The 12,171-nt window shown below is 43.7% G+C and overlaps 1 protein-coding gene across 3 annotated transcripts in view; it reads left to right on the top strand.

Moving 5' to 3' along the window:
* Positions 1-12,171, top strand: part of LOC132901467 (alpha-2-macroglobulin-like) — a 105,705-nt gene that overhangs the window by 47,242 nt on the left and 46,292 nt on the right. For 2 of the 3 annotated variants that reach the window (XM_060943877.1, XM_060943879.1), the window contains exons 2-12: positions 9,354-9,534; positions 9,620-9,776; positions 9,911-9,963; positions 10,237-10,257; positions 10,363-10,528; positions 10,617-10,701; positions 10,925-11,045; positions 11,136-11,256; positions 11,396-11,505; positions 11,630-11,800; positions 11,885-12,118. In XM_060943877.1, the coding sequence (XP_060799860.1) occupies positions 9,361-9,534; positions 9,620-9,776; positions 9,911-9,963; positions 10,237-10,257; positions 10,363-10,528; positions 10,617-10,701; positions 10,925-11,045; positions 11,136-11,256; positions 11,396-11,505; positions 11,630-11,800; positions 11,885-12,118 (1,413 nt within the window). In that variant the 5' untranslated portion in view covers positions 9,354-9,360. The remainder of the gene's footprint in view (positions 1-9,353; positions 9,535-9,619; positions 9,777-9,910; positions 9,964-10,236; positions 10,258-10,362; positions 10,529-10,616; positions 10,702-10,924; positions 11,046-11,135; positions 11,257-11,395; positions 11,506-11,629; positions 11,801-11,884; positions 12,119-12,171) is intronic. The other variant, XM_060943878.1, reaches the window with a different exon arrangement.

Raw genomic sequence — 12,171 nt, 5'->3', positions numbered from 1 at the left:
ACGTGACCATCAGTGGGAAGCTCAGCTGAGGCACTTAAAACTCACCAGCACGCCCAAACTGTCTCCTGTGAATCAGACAGAAGGACAATCACCTGTGAGGTTTCAATATGACACTCAGAGCCCCTCTAGCTTTACTGGTGTAAGAACATCTAAGCTCCCCATTAAATTGAATTTTCCCGAATTTGGTGGCGACAGTGAAACAAAAGACCCTATGACTTACATAGAGCTATGTAAAGAATTTCTGGATTTAAGACCCACACCAGACAATGAAATATTAGCCACACTGTCTTCTGTACTGAAAGGTTCAGCCAAAAGCTGGTGGATAGCAGAATGGAAGAACATCCATACATGGGAGGAATTTAAAACTGCATTCCTATCAGCATTTTTGTCCACTGATTTTGTTCAGGAAATTGAAGAACGGTTGCGTACTCGTATCCAAAGTCTAAATGAGACCATTAGGGACTTTGCTTATGATTATAGAGCTCTCTGTCTGAAATAGAAGCCCGACATTGATGAGGCTGCATTGGTCCACCGCATTTTCAGTAATGCCAATCCAAAAATCGCTTCAGGCCTACGTGGAACAGTAAACACAGTGGTTGAATTAGTGAAAGTAGGCAGCATGATCGAAAATGATCAAGCGTCAATGAAAAATTATTGGGCACGAGTTAATAATGAGAAAGCAACTAAACAGCAGCCAAAGACTAAACAAGCTGAAGCAATTGTTGTGAAATTTGAAACACACTCCCACACTCCTCCCAAACATCCACCGTCTCTCCTGGCCATCAATCTCTCCATCAGAGGCTTCCAAGGAGCCGCCCTGCTGGACACAGGGAGTACTTTCTCTCTGATGCGCGACAAACTGTGGCAGCAGATTAAGAAGCCACAGGAAAACCTATCACCTTGTGGTGACCTGGAGTTTGCCCTGGCCAATGGGACAGCCAAAAAGGCATTAGGGAAAGTTAAGTGTACCCTTGACCTCCATAACACGTACTGGACTCACTCCGTGTATGTCCTATCTGATGAAGATCTGGCTTTCCCCCTTATCTTAGGCCTAGACTTCTTACAAAAGAGTGGCGTGCACCTGGATTTTAAGCAGGGAACCTATGGAGTAAAAAATGGAGGGAAAATAACATACTATCCACACACTGACCAGAATGAGTGGGGAAATGAATGGCGTACAGTGAAACCAGCAGAAGTTCACATCTATTATGCTCTGCCTGATAGAAAGCCAGCACCTAACACATCTGTTCATCTTAGCATCCTGTCTGACTTACCCCAGCAGCCTAGACCTGAGCTGCTACAGCTGATGAATGAGTGGCCGTCCGTCTGCTCTGGAAGACTTGGGAGGACGACCGTTGTAGAACACACCATCTGGCTGACCGATGACGTCCCTTTGCGCTGTCCAGCTTATCGAGTGTCTCCACTAAAGAGGGAGATTATTCAGCAGCAACTGAAGGAGATGGAAGCTGATGGGATTATTGAGCCTTCCTCATCCCCATGGGCCTCTCCAGTTGTCCTAGTGCCCAAGCCTGAGGGAAAATGGCGATTTTGTGTCGACTACAGGCACCTGAACAAAAAGACTCTGTTTGATGCCTATCCCATGCCGAAGATCCATGACATCCTTGAGTCCTTTTCTGGCGCATCTGTATTTAGCTCTCTGGATCTACACTCAGGATACTGGCAAGTCGCAATGGACAAGGCCAGTGTTTAGAAAACAGCATTCATCACCCCTTATGGTCTCTTCCATTTCCTTTCCATGCCTTTCGGTCTCAAGAACTCGGGAGCCACATTTCAGAGGCTTATGGAGACTGTCCTGGCTGAATTGAAGGGGGTATGCTGTTTTGTTTACATAGATGATATTATTGTCTTTTCAAAGTCTGAAGCTGCCCACCTGGCCGATCTGAGGAAGGTGTTTGAGAAGCTCCATCTAGCCTCGCTGACCCTCAACCTGAAGAAATGTAATTTCTTCAAGACCTCCTTGACATTCTTAGGCCATCAGGTGTCCAGCCAGGGTACTGCAGCTGACTCTGAGAAGCTCAAGGCCATAAGTGACTATCCTAGGCCTCAAAACATCAAAGAGCTCCAGAGGTTTCTTGACTTGCTGGCTGGTATCATAAATTCATTAAAAACGTTGCCGATCTGGCCACCCCTCTTCACAATCTCAAGAAGAAGGATGTTGAGTGGAAGTGGATGAAGGACTGTGAGAGGAGCTGGGAAAGACTGAAAGAGGCGCTACAATCTCCCCCAGTGCTTGCTCATCCAGACCTGTCGAAGTCCTTCAAGGTTGCCACGGATGCTAGTGATATTGGGCTAGGTGCAGTGTTGACACAGGATGATGATGACGGCGAACATGTCATTGCCTTTGCTTCCCGCCTACTGAATGGTGCTGAGAGAAACTACTCTGCATCTGAAAAAGAGTGCTTGACTGTTGTGTGGGCCATGGAGAAATGGCAACACTTCCTTGAAGGAGTCCAGTTTGAAGTGGTGACAGACCATGCAGCCCTGTCATGGGTCTTTAACAACCCCAATACTTCTTCACACCTCATACGCTGGGCCCTGAGACTCCAGCCCTTCACCTTTACTGTGCATTACAGAAAGGGTACATTAAATGTCGTTCCTGATGCCTTGTCACGGAGTCCAGTGTCTGTTGATAATACCACCATGACGACAGCAAGGCTTGCTGTATGTGCTGCCTCCACAAAAGTGGTTGTTGATCTGCCCAACTCCCTGGATGAAATCTCTACTACTCAAGGAAGAGACACTTACATCGCAGGGGTCCATGGGCAGATGTCTTCCTCTGACTCTGTTTCTCCTAGCTGCATCACCTTTGTTGACCAGCAGGGGCTGCTCTACAGGCGAGTGCCAATTGCACAGGATGGACACAAGTTCCAGCTAGTTGTCCCAAAGGAGCTGCAGTCCACTTTCTTGCAGTATTACCATGATAATCCCCTAGGCGGACACCTTGGGCACCTGAAGACCCTCCTGCACATCCTAGATGTTGCTTGGTGGCCAGATATCTGTAAAGACACCTGGGCCCACATCAGAGAGTTCTCTGTCTGCCAGCAACATAAGCCTTCCAATTCCAAACCCAGTGGTCTGCTGCAATCAACCCAAGTGTTTGAGGTTGGCGAAATGATGGGTATTGACATCATGGGCCCATTTCCTCACAGCCGCAAGGGTAACTGCTACCTGGTGGTCCTTGTGGATTATTACTCCAAATGGACAGAGCTGTTCCCTGTGCATGATAGCCAGACCCCAAAGCTAGTGAGAATTCTCACAGAAGAGATATTCACCAGGTGGGGTATGCCAAAATATCTTCTGTCCGACAGGGGGAGCCAGTTTACCAGTCACCTTTTGAAAGCTGCCTGCAAATCATGGGGAGTGATAAATAAGTTCACCACAAGCTATCATCCACAAACGAACCAGACTGAGTGGGTCAACCGAACACTCAAGACCATGATAGCCTCCTATGTGGGGGAAAAACATAACAACTGGGACCAGTGGGTGCACGAGTTCTGGTTCACCATCAACTCCTCATGGCAAGAGTCCACTGGTTTTGCACCAGCATGCTGCATCTGGGACATGGTCTCAAAGGTCCTCTTGACCAACTTTTGTCAAAGGCTCTGCCTCCAACCTCCTTACAACACTCTCTTCTGGAAAGACAACTGGAACTGTTGAAACAAGTGGCTGCCAATGTAAAAAGAGCACAGGACAAACAAGCTAAATATTACAACTTAAAAAGGAGAAACATGGAACTTTCTGAAGGGGACATGGTGTAGGTCAAAGCCCATCCATTATCTGATGCTTTAAAGGGATTCTCAGCCAAACTGGCACCAAAGTAGACTGGACCATGCATTGTAAAGAAGAAATTAGGAGCCCTAAATTACAAAGTTCAGTTCCCTGACAAGTCCACTGACAATGTGAATGTGGTGAATCTTAAGCCCTACTTTGGTCCTTCTCTCGACATATCCAGTCTGGGGGGGGGGGGGGGACGGGACTATGTAGCATCAGCCACATAAAGTTTTGATTATTAATCAGTAGCATAAAATAGTATCTATTGTCTAAGACACTTATTTATATTTCATATTAAAACGTCTATGTAAACTAATACATAGAAAGCCTGGCCAGGTGCTGAACGTTCTTCCGCCTTCACTTTAAGAGAAATTCAGGGCGAGCATGAGCCTAGGAAGTCTATGAGGTTCTTCCCTGTCACTCACCCTTTTACTGTCACGCACACACCTTCTCACTCCCTATCCTATGGATATAGTCCCTTTAAATCACGTGCTCATTTTTTGAATGGAGAGGCGGAAAGAGGAATGAATGGGGGTAGATGGAAGCCGGTGAGCCAACATTCTGATATCCTCCAGAATTCTTTAATGGTCCGAAATAAATTGAATGCTACACGTTGATGGATTACTTTGTTCTTCTATGCCCTTTTTGAGGAATGTACTGTTGGACTTAAACCAACATCTGAAGAGGTGAGATCGCTCCTTTTTTTTCCCTATTTTTGCTGGCGGGATTGTTTTTGCTTTTGGAAAGCGCACGGGCGGTGCGCGGTTTTGGTTATACTGCTTACGCAGTGCTTGGACTAAAGACTCTGCCCTAAGGACTATTCTCTCTCTCTCTCTCTCTCTCTCTCTCTCTCTCTCACTTTGCACCATTACACAATAAATATTCACATTGAAAATATTTTGTAAGCGCGTTTCATGAACCAAGTTATAGAATTGTTGACAACTTGCATCGAGTTCATTATAGGGTATATGTACTTTCGCTTTATTTACTTTTAACTCCATTTTATTTTTATTTCATTTAGTGTTAGAGATTATTTCTTTTCTGGGTTTTGTGAGAGGTGGTATAATTTCTGTAAACTTATGCAACTCTGATGGGTAAACCAACAATAAAACAACAACAACAGCAACAACAGTGTAATACAACTAGGTTTGAAATTAAATGAAACAGTCAGTGATGGCATAGCTCACTCCGGCCCCGTCTAGTCCAGAAGGAACAATCTAAAGTGGGTCACATTGTGCAATTAATGCTGCAAACTATATACAAGCTATAGACACACTATATATAGAAGCTATATACACCCTAGGAATACCTACCTATTTGCCAGAAATAATCCAAAATGACAAGGAATTAACCAAGAAGAAGCGATTTTTGTTGAACTGCTCATTAAGGTTTAATTAGCCCATAACTTCCTTAATAATTGTAATGAAGCAAATCTGGGTACAAATTACATGCACTCTAGGTACCCCTACCTTTATGCCAGAAAGAATCAAAATTGGTGAAGATTTGAGGGAGAAGAAGCAATTTGTTTAGAAACTGCTCATTATGGCTTAATACTCCATATCTTCATTATTAATTGCAATTATGCAAATTTTGGTAGAAGCTATATGCATCCCAGGCAGACCTACAGTACCTTCTTGCCAAAAAGAATAAAAATCGGTGAAGAATTGAGAGAGAAGAAGCAATTTTTGTGAAATGTGGATGACGCTGGATAGATGACGGACAACAGACAACGGACAACCCATGATAGCATAAGCTCATTACCTATTGGCTGGATGAGCTAATAAGCAAAATAAAATAAATATAAAAACATGAACTGTGCTTTTGTAGTCTCTCAGATCTACCATACTTCATTGAGTAGGTGGATTTCTCATAAGAACTCTCAGGTCAATTCCTTGAGTGGCTCTCCATCTACTTCTAAGAAGCTTGAAGGTGATTCTAAGATCAAATCCGGGGCTACTGTATTTTTCTTTGTAACTTGGGCCCATAGACAACCTCACAACAAACTTGTGTTTGGGTTTGCTGTATCTGATACATATCTCACAGTTATTAACAATTTCTTTAAGAATCTCTGTGTTCATTGCACTTATTACCTAAGCAGGCCAGCAGTTTCTGCAATCTGTTTATCTGTTCTGTGTTACCTTATGACCTCACAAAGCCTTGCAGTTTTATTATAATCAAATCTGAGCCTTGTTCTATTTGATCCCAATTTTGTCATCACTCGTTTCCTTGTTTAGCTACATCTCTGTTTGCTCCAATTATGAAGATTAATTATCCTCTGTTAAATCTGTCTTCCTGTGAGCTATGCTATAGGGGCGAACTATGATTTTTGGATTCAACCCAATAAAAAACACATCCAGCACACACACTTGAATTCTGCCTCATAAAGCATCGTATTGCTGCTGAAGCAATTCAGCATGTGTAGCAAGGAAGCCTAATATTATCCTATTAATAGAATGCAACCTTCCTTGAATTGCCACCTTAATGTGGTGGAGGGGTTTGAGTGCCTCAGGGATTCTAGGAGCTATGTTGTCGGGGCATTTGCCCCTGGTAGGGTATCCCAAGGCAAACAGATCCTAGATGAGAGGTCAGACAAAGAGCAGTTCAGAATGACCCTTATGAAAGAAAAACCAGGTATCTGAGTAACCTTGCCTGGACCAGGGATACTGGGGCCCTACCCTGGAGCCAGGCCTGGGGGAGGGGCTCATCGGCGAAAGCCTGGTGGCCTGGCTTATGTCCGTAGGGCCCGGCCGGGCCCAGCTCAAATGAGCAACACAGAACCACTCTCCTGTGGACCCACCACCCGCAGGAGGTGCCATAAGGGTCTGGTGCACTGTGGATCTGGTGGCAGCCAAGGTGGAGGTCCTGGCATACTGAACCCTGGCTGACAAAATTGGCTTTTGGGACATGGAATGTCACTTCTCTGGTGGGAAAGGAGCCTGAACTTGTGTGTGAGGTTGAGCGGTACCAACTAGATATAGTTGGGCTCACCTCAATGCATAGCTTGGGCTCTGGAACCAATTTCCTGGAGAGGGGTTGGACTCTCTTCTATGCTGGAGTTGCCAAGGGTGAGTGGCGCTGGGCAGGGGTGGGGCTATTGGTAGCCCCTCAGATCGGCGCACTAACATTGGAGTTCTCCCCAGTGAATGAGAGGGTCGTTTCCTGCACCTTCAGGTTGGGGAATGGTCTCTGACTGTCATTTGCACCTATGCACCAAATGGTAGTTCAGAGTACCCAGCCTTCTTGGAGTCCTTGAGTGGGGTGCTAGACAGTGCACCATGAGGGGACTCCATTGTTTTACTGGGGGACTTTAACACTCATGTGGGCAATGACAGTGAGACCTGGAGGGGTATGATTGGGAGGAACGGCCTCCCGATCTGAACCTGAGCGGTGTTCAGTTGTTGGACTTCTGTGTCATGCACAGTTTGGCCATAACGAACACCATGTTTGAGCATAAAGGTGTCCATAAGTGCACATGGCACGAGGACACCCTAGGCCATAGATTGATGATTGACTTTGTAGTCATTTCATCTGATCTACGACCGTATGTCTTGGACACTCGGATGAAGAGAGGAGCAGAGCTGTCAACTGATCACTACCTGGAGGTGAACTGGATCAGATGGTGGGGGAGGAGGCCCAAACGTGTTGTGAGGGTATGCTGGGAACATCTGGTGGAGGCTCCTGTACATTGGATCTTCAACTGCCACATCCAGCAGAGCTTCAACTGCATACCAGGGGAGGATGGGGACATTGAGTCAGAGTGGGCCATATTCCACACCTCCATTGCTGAGGCGGCCATGCAGAGTTGCGGCTGCAAGGTTGTTGGTGCCTGTCTTGGCGGTAATCCCTGAACCCAGTGGTGGACACCTGCAGTGAGGGGAGCCGTCAGGCTGAAGGAGTCCTATCGGGCTTGGTTAGCCTGTGGGTCTCCAAAAGCAGCTGACAGATACCAACGGGCCAAGCGGAATGTGGCTCTGGCAGTCACTGAAGCAAAAACTTGGGTGTGGGAGGAGTTTGGTGAGGCCGAACCTCATCGAACCTCGGATTCAGGAGAAACAATGCAGTTTTCATCCTGGTCATGGAACACTGGACCAGCTCTTTACCCTTGCAAGGGTACTGGAGGGTGCATGGGAATTTGCCCAACTGGTCTACATGTGTTTTGTGGACCTGGAGAAGGCTTACGACCATGTCCCTCATGGTGCCCTGTGGGGGGGTGCTTTGGAAGTATGGGATTCAGGGCCCACTACTGCAGGCCATTCGGACCCTGTATGACTGGAGCAGGAGTTTGGTTCACATTACTGGCAATAAGTTGGACTCATTCCCGGTGCATGTGGGACTCCACCAGGGCTGCCTTTTGTCACCAGTTCTGTTCATAACTTTTATGGACAGAATTTCTAGGTGCAGCCAAGGGGCAGAGGGTGTCCAGCTTGGTGGCAGCAGGATCACATCTCTGCTTTTTGCAGATCATGTGGTCCTGTTGGCTTCATCAATCTATGACTTACAGCATGTGCTGGGATGGTTTGCTGCCGAGTGCAAAGCGGCTGAGATGAGGATCAGCACCCCAAGTCTGTGGCCATGGTGCTGAGCCAGAAATGGGTGGAGTGCCTACTCTGGGTCAGGGGGGAGTTGCTACCTAAAGTGGAGGAGTTTAAGTATCTCAGGGTTTTGTTCACGAGTGAGGGTAAGGGGGAGTGGGAGTTGGATAGATGGATCGGGGCAGTATCAGCAGTGATACAGATGCTAAACTGGTTTGTTGTGGTAAAGAGAGAGCTGAGCCAAAAGGCAAAGCTCTCAATTTACTGGTCCATCTACATTTCCACTCTCACCTATGGTCACAAGCTATGGGTAGTGACCGAAAGAATGAGATTGCGGATACAAATGGTAGAACTGAGTTTTCTCCACAGGGTGGCTGGGCTCTCCCTTAGAGACGGGGTGAGAAGCTTGGTCATTCAGGAGAGACTCAGAGTAGAACCGCTGCTCCTCCACATCGAAAGGAGTCAGTTGAGGTGGTTCAGGCACCTTGTTAGGATGCCCCCTGGATGCCTCCCAAGGGAGGTTTTCTGGGCATGCCCCACCGGGAGGAGACCCCAGGGCAGACCCAGGACACGCTGAAGAGATTACATCTCTCGGCTGGCCTGGGAATGCCTCGGTATTCCCCCGGAAGAGCTGGTGGAGGTGGCCGGGGAGAGGGAAGTCTGGGCTGCTCTGCTTCAGCTGCTACCCCCACGACCTGGATCCGGATAAGCAGTAGAAGATGGATGGATGGATGGATGGATGGATGGATGGAATGCAATATACTAGTGCAAAATCACTACCCCATTAATGATGTTATTGAATAGTTCTCTACCCCCCACCTCCCATCCCAAATTACCTCATCAGGGATCAGTGAAGTACATCTATCTCATTATCAAGCTAGCTATTTTCAAGCCTTGTTTAAGTTCTGCAGGATATTTTTCATAATAGCATGTAGAAGCTTAGAGTGTTATTTTCAGCACTGTCTAACTTAGCTTATTTTACATATACTATAATTGATTCCTTTTTCAAAATATAATTTTTGTCTTTAGATATTTCATGGTGACATTTCCTGCAGTAATTGAGTCTGGCTCTGATGCTAAGTTCTGTGTGAGTCTTCTAAAGCCTAATGAGACTCTGCAATTGAACATTTATCTAGTTCACAACAGCCAAAGCAGAACTCTTTTACAAGAGACAGTGGAAAAGGAGATTCACTACTGCTCTCATTTTGAGGTCAACAATCTTAAATATTATTTTTAATCATCATTATTAGGGAAATGCTGTTTGTTGTGGTTTAACATGAAATACAACTGTACAGGCTCCACAGGTTGAGGGTGACTCAGTGCAGGAGATCAAAGTAGAAGTCAAAGGTGAAAGCTTTAAGATAACAGACAAAAGCAAAGTGAAGTTTAAATCCTACAACACATTGGTATTTATTCAGACTGATAAACCAATCTACAATCCAGGACAAACAGGTGATTGATTCCTGCAATACTTAATAGCCAACTGAATTATTTTTTTGATTAAGGTTTTGTTTTTGTTTATTTTTGGTTTTTTTTTACTGATAGTGCAGCTCAAAATACATTTCTCTACCATTGTTTTTCAACAGTAAATTTCAGAGTTGTCACTATGAATTCTAATTTTATTCCCCTTGAACAAAAGGTAAGCAGACACTTTTAACTGTAATATTTACTAGCATCTACATGTATTAAGTCAGTGCAGAAAAGCAAGTTTAAGTTACAGTATATTCTGCCATACATGTTTATATTTAATTATACAAGAAAGCTCTTGCCATTTTTTAAGCACAACCAAATATCAAACATGTCTGTAATATTTTGACATATTGATATTATACTAAATCATCAATGCTTGATGAAATCTGTGGTGTTTTGGTAGTTTAATCAGAACTATGCACTATTCTATTCTCTTTTGCAGTACAACACAGTAATTCTTGAGGTATGTAAAAAAAAGCTATATATAATTAAATTTTATTTTATGACACTTGTTTTTGTTTGTACACATTGTTTAGTATCTCTTCAAATTTTTTTCTGAAATAAACAGGATAATCATCGCAACAGGATTGGTCAGTGGACTAATGTGTCTTCAACAGGCCTGATACTGCAGCTTTCTCATGAGCTAAATGCTGAGGCTCCACAAGGCCATTATTCATTAATTGCTAAAATTGACAATAGGTTGGTCTCACACTACTTTAAGGTGCAAAAGTATGGTAAGTTGCACTACAAGTACAGTGTTTATGTTGACAGAGAAGTAACTGACATACATTACTGTCATAAAAAAATGCATGTGACTTTTAGTTTTACCCAAGTTTGAGGTTACAGTAAAAGCACCAGAAGAACACAGCATCGGTGAGGAGGAACTGAAGCTGAAGATTTGTGGAAAGTGAGTGAAAGATTAATTAGGAAACTACTAAAGTAGGAAAAGAGCTAAATAGTTTTGGCATTTTCTTTTCATTTGAAACATTTGGCTTATTTAAGCACAATGCGATTTAAGAACAACATAGCACTGACAGCCATTTTTATATCCAGAAAACACCAATGTAGCCCCCCCCCCAAAAAAAAAAAAACCTGTCCAAAGCAAAGGTCAATGCTTGTGCATTTTTAAGGTACACTTATGGACAGCCAGTACCTGGTGCAGCACTGGTCCAAGTGTGTCGTAAATTTAGGCAGAGTTATCATCGTGAGGATGCCCCAATGATTTCACCATGCCTGGTTGAAACAGTGGAGGTACGTAATAATATATGACAGGGTATCATGTTTTTCTCTCTCCACTAATATAGTTCTCACCTTGTATTTGTTTTTGTGTTTTCTAAATAGATTAATCAGGCTGGTTGTGCTTTCCTTATTCTGAATGTATCAACTTTCCTGAATACTGAATTTGAAGATAATCTTGAGAAGAGTCTTAATGCTACTGTTACACTGACAGAGGAAGGAACAGGTGAGTCACTAACAGATTGAAGTTAAGGGAGACAAATCACTGTCTACTTAAAGATAAGTTATAATACTTGCAAATGCTCTGAAAATTGATTAATATTCAATAATAATTTGTCCATATATTGTATACTTTTCTTGTTTAGAATTTTCCATGGTAAAATCTGTAATCATAGCACTCACTTACCAAATTGGCAAAGTGGAACTTGTGGATTTACCAAAAAACTTTGAAAGAGGGGGAATTATAGAAGGAAGAGTAAGATTTTTTTCTTGCTTTCCAACTTTTACTGATCCACTTATATTGCTTTTTTTGACAATGTTTGTGACAAGTGTCAAAGGTTCACTTTTTGACAGCAATTCTTTTTCCCCCTGATCAACAGATTAACGTTACAACCTTCAGTGGAACACCAATTCCTAACAAGAAGGTGTATCTTTCAGAAGGCAAATGGTGGTCTCTAAAGTTACTACTTAATCTCACTACAGACAGTAATGGATTGGCAAACTTCTCAGTCACTTCACCAGAACCTCCTACAACAGAGATAATACTGCAAGTGAGCACTTACAAATATTTAAAATCATTTCAAAACATCTTTAAAACATATTAAAGCTAAATGTCCTTTTTCACTGTTATTTAGGCAAGCGTCTTTCCAGTGGTCAAATACCCTGCATACAAAACCCCATTCTTCTCAAATGCTGTTGCACTTATACAGTTGCTCCAACCTGCCACACCTTACAGTCCAGTATTCAGTGAACTGTCAATAGAGAGCTCAGAGAGACCATTTAAATGTGGTGCTGAAATTCCTATAACTGTTAACTACATTATTGTTGGGGAAACTACTGAAAATTACAGCATTGATATTATCTACATTGTAAGTATATGCAATAAAATTGTATCTGACTTGAGACAGTAAATGCAAGCCAC

The sequence above is a fragment of the Neoarius graeffei genome, chromosome 17 (assembly GCF_027579695.1).
Source record: "Neoarius graeffei isolate fNeoGra1 chromosome 17, fNeoGra1.pri, whole genome shotgun sequence".
NCBI lineage: Eukaryota > Metazoa > Chordata > Actinopteri > Siluriformes > Ariidae > Neoarius > Neoarius graeffei.
The sequence above is the reverse complement of the archived record's forward strand: the minus strand, read 5'-3'. Positions and strand labels throughout refer to the sequence as shown.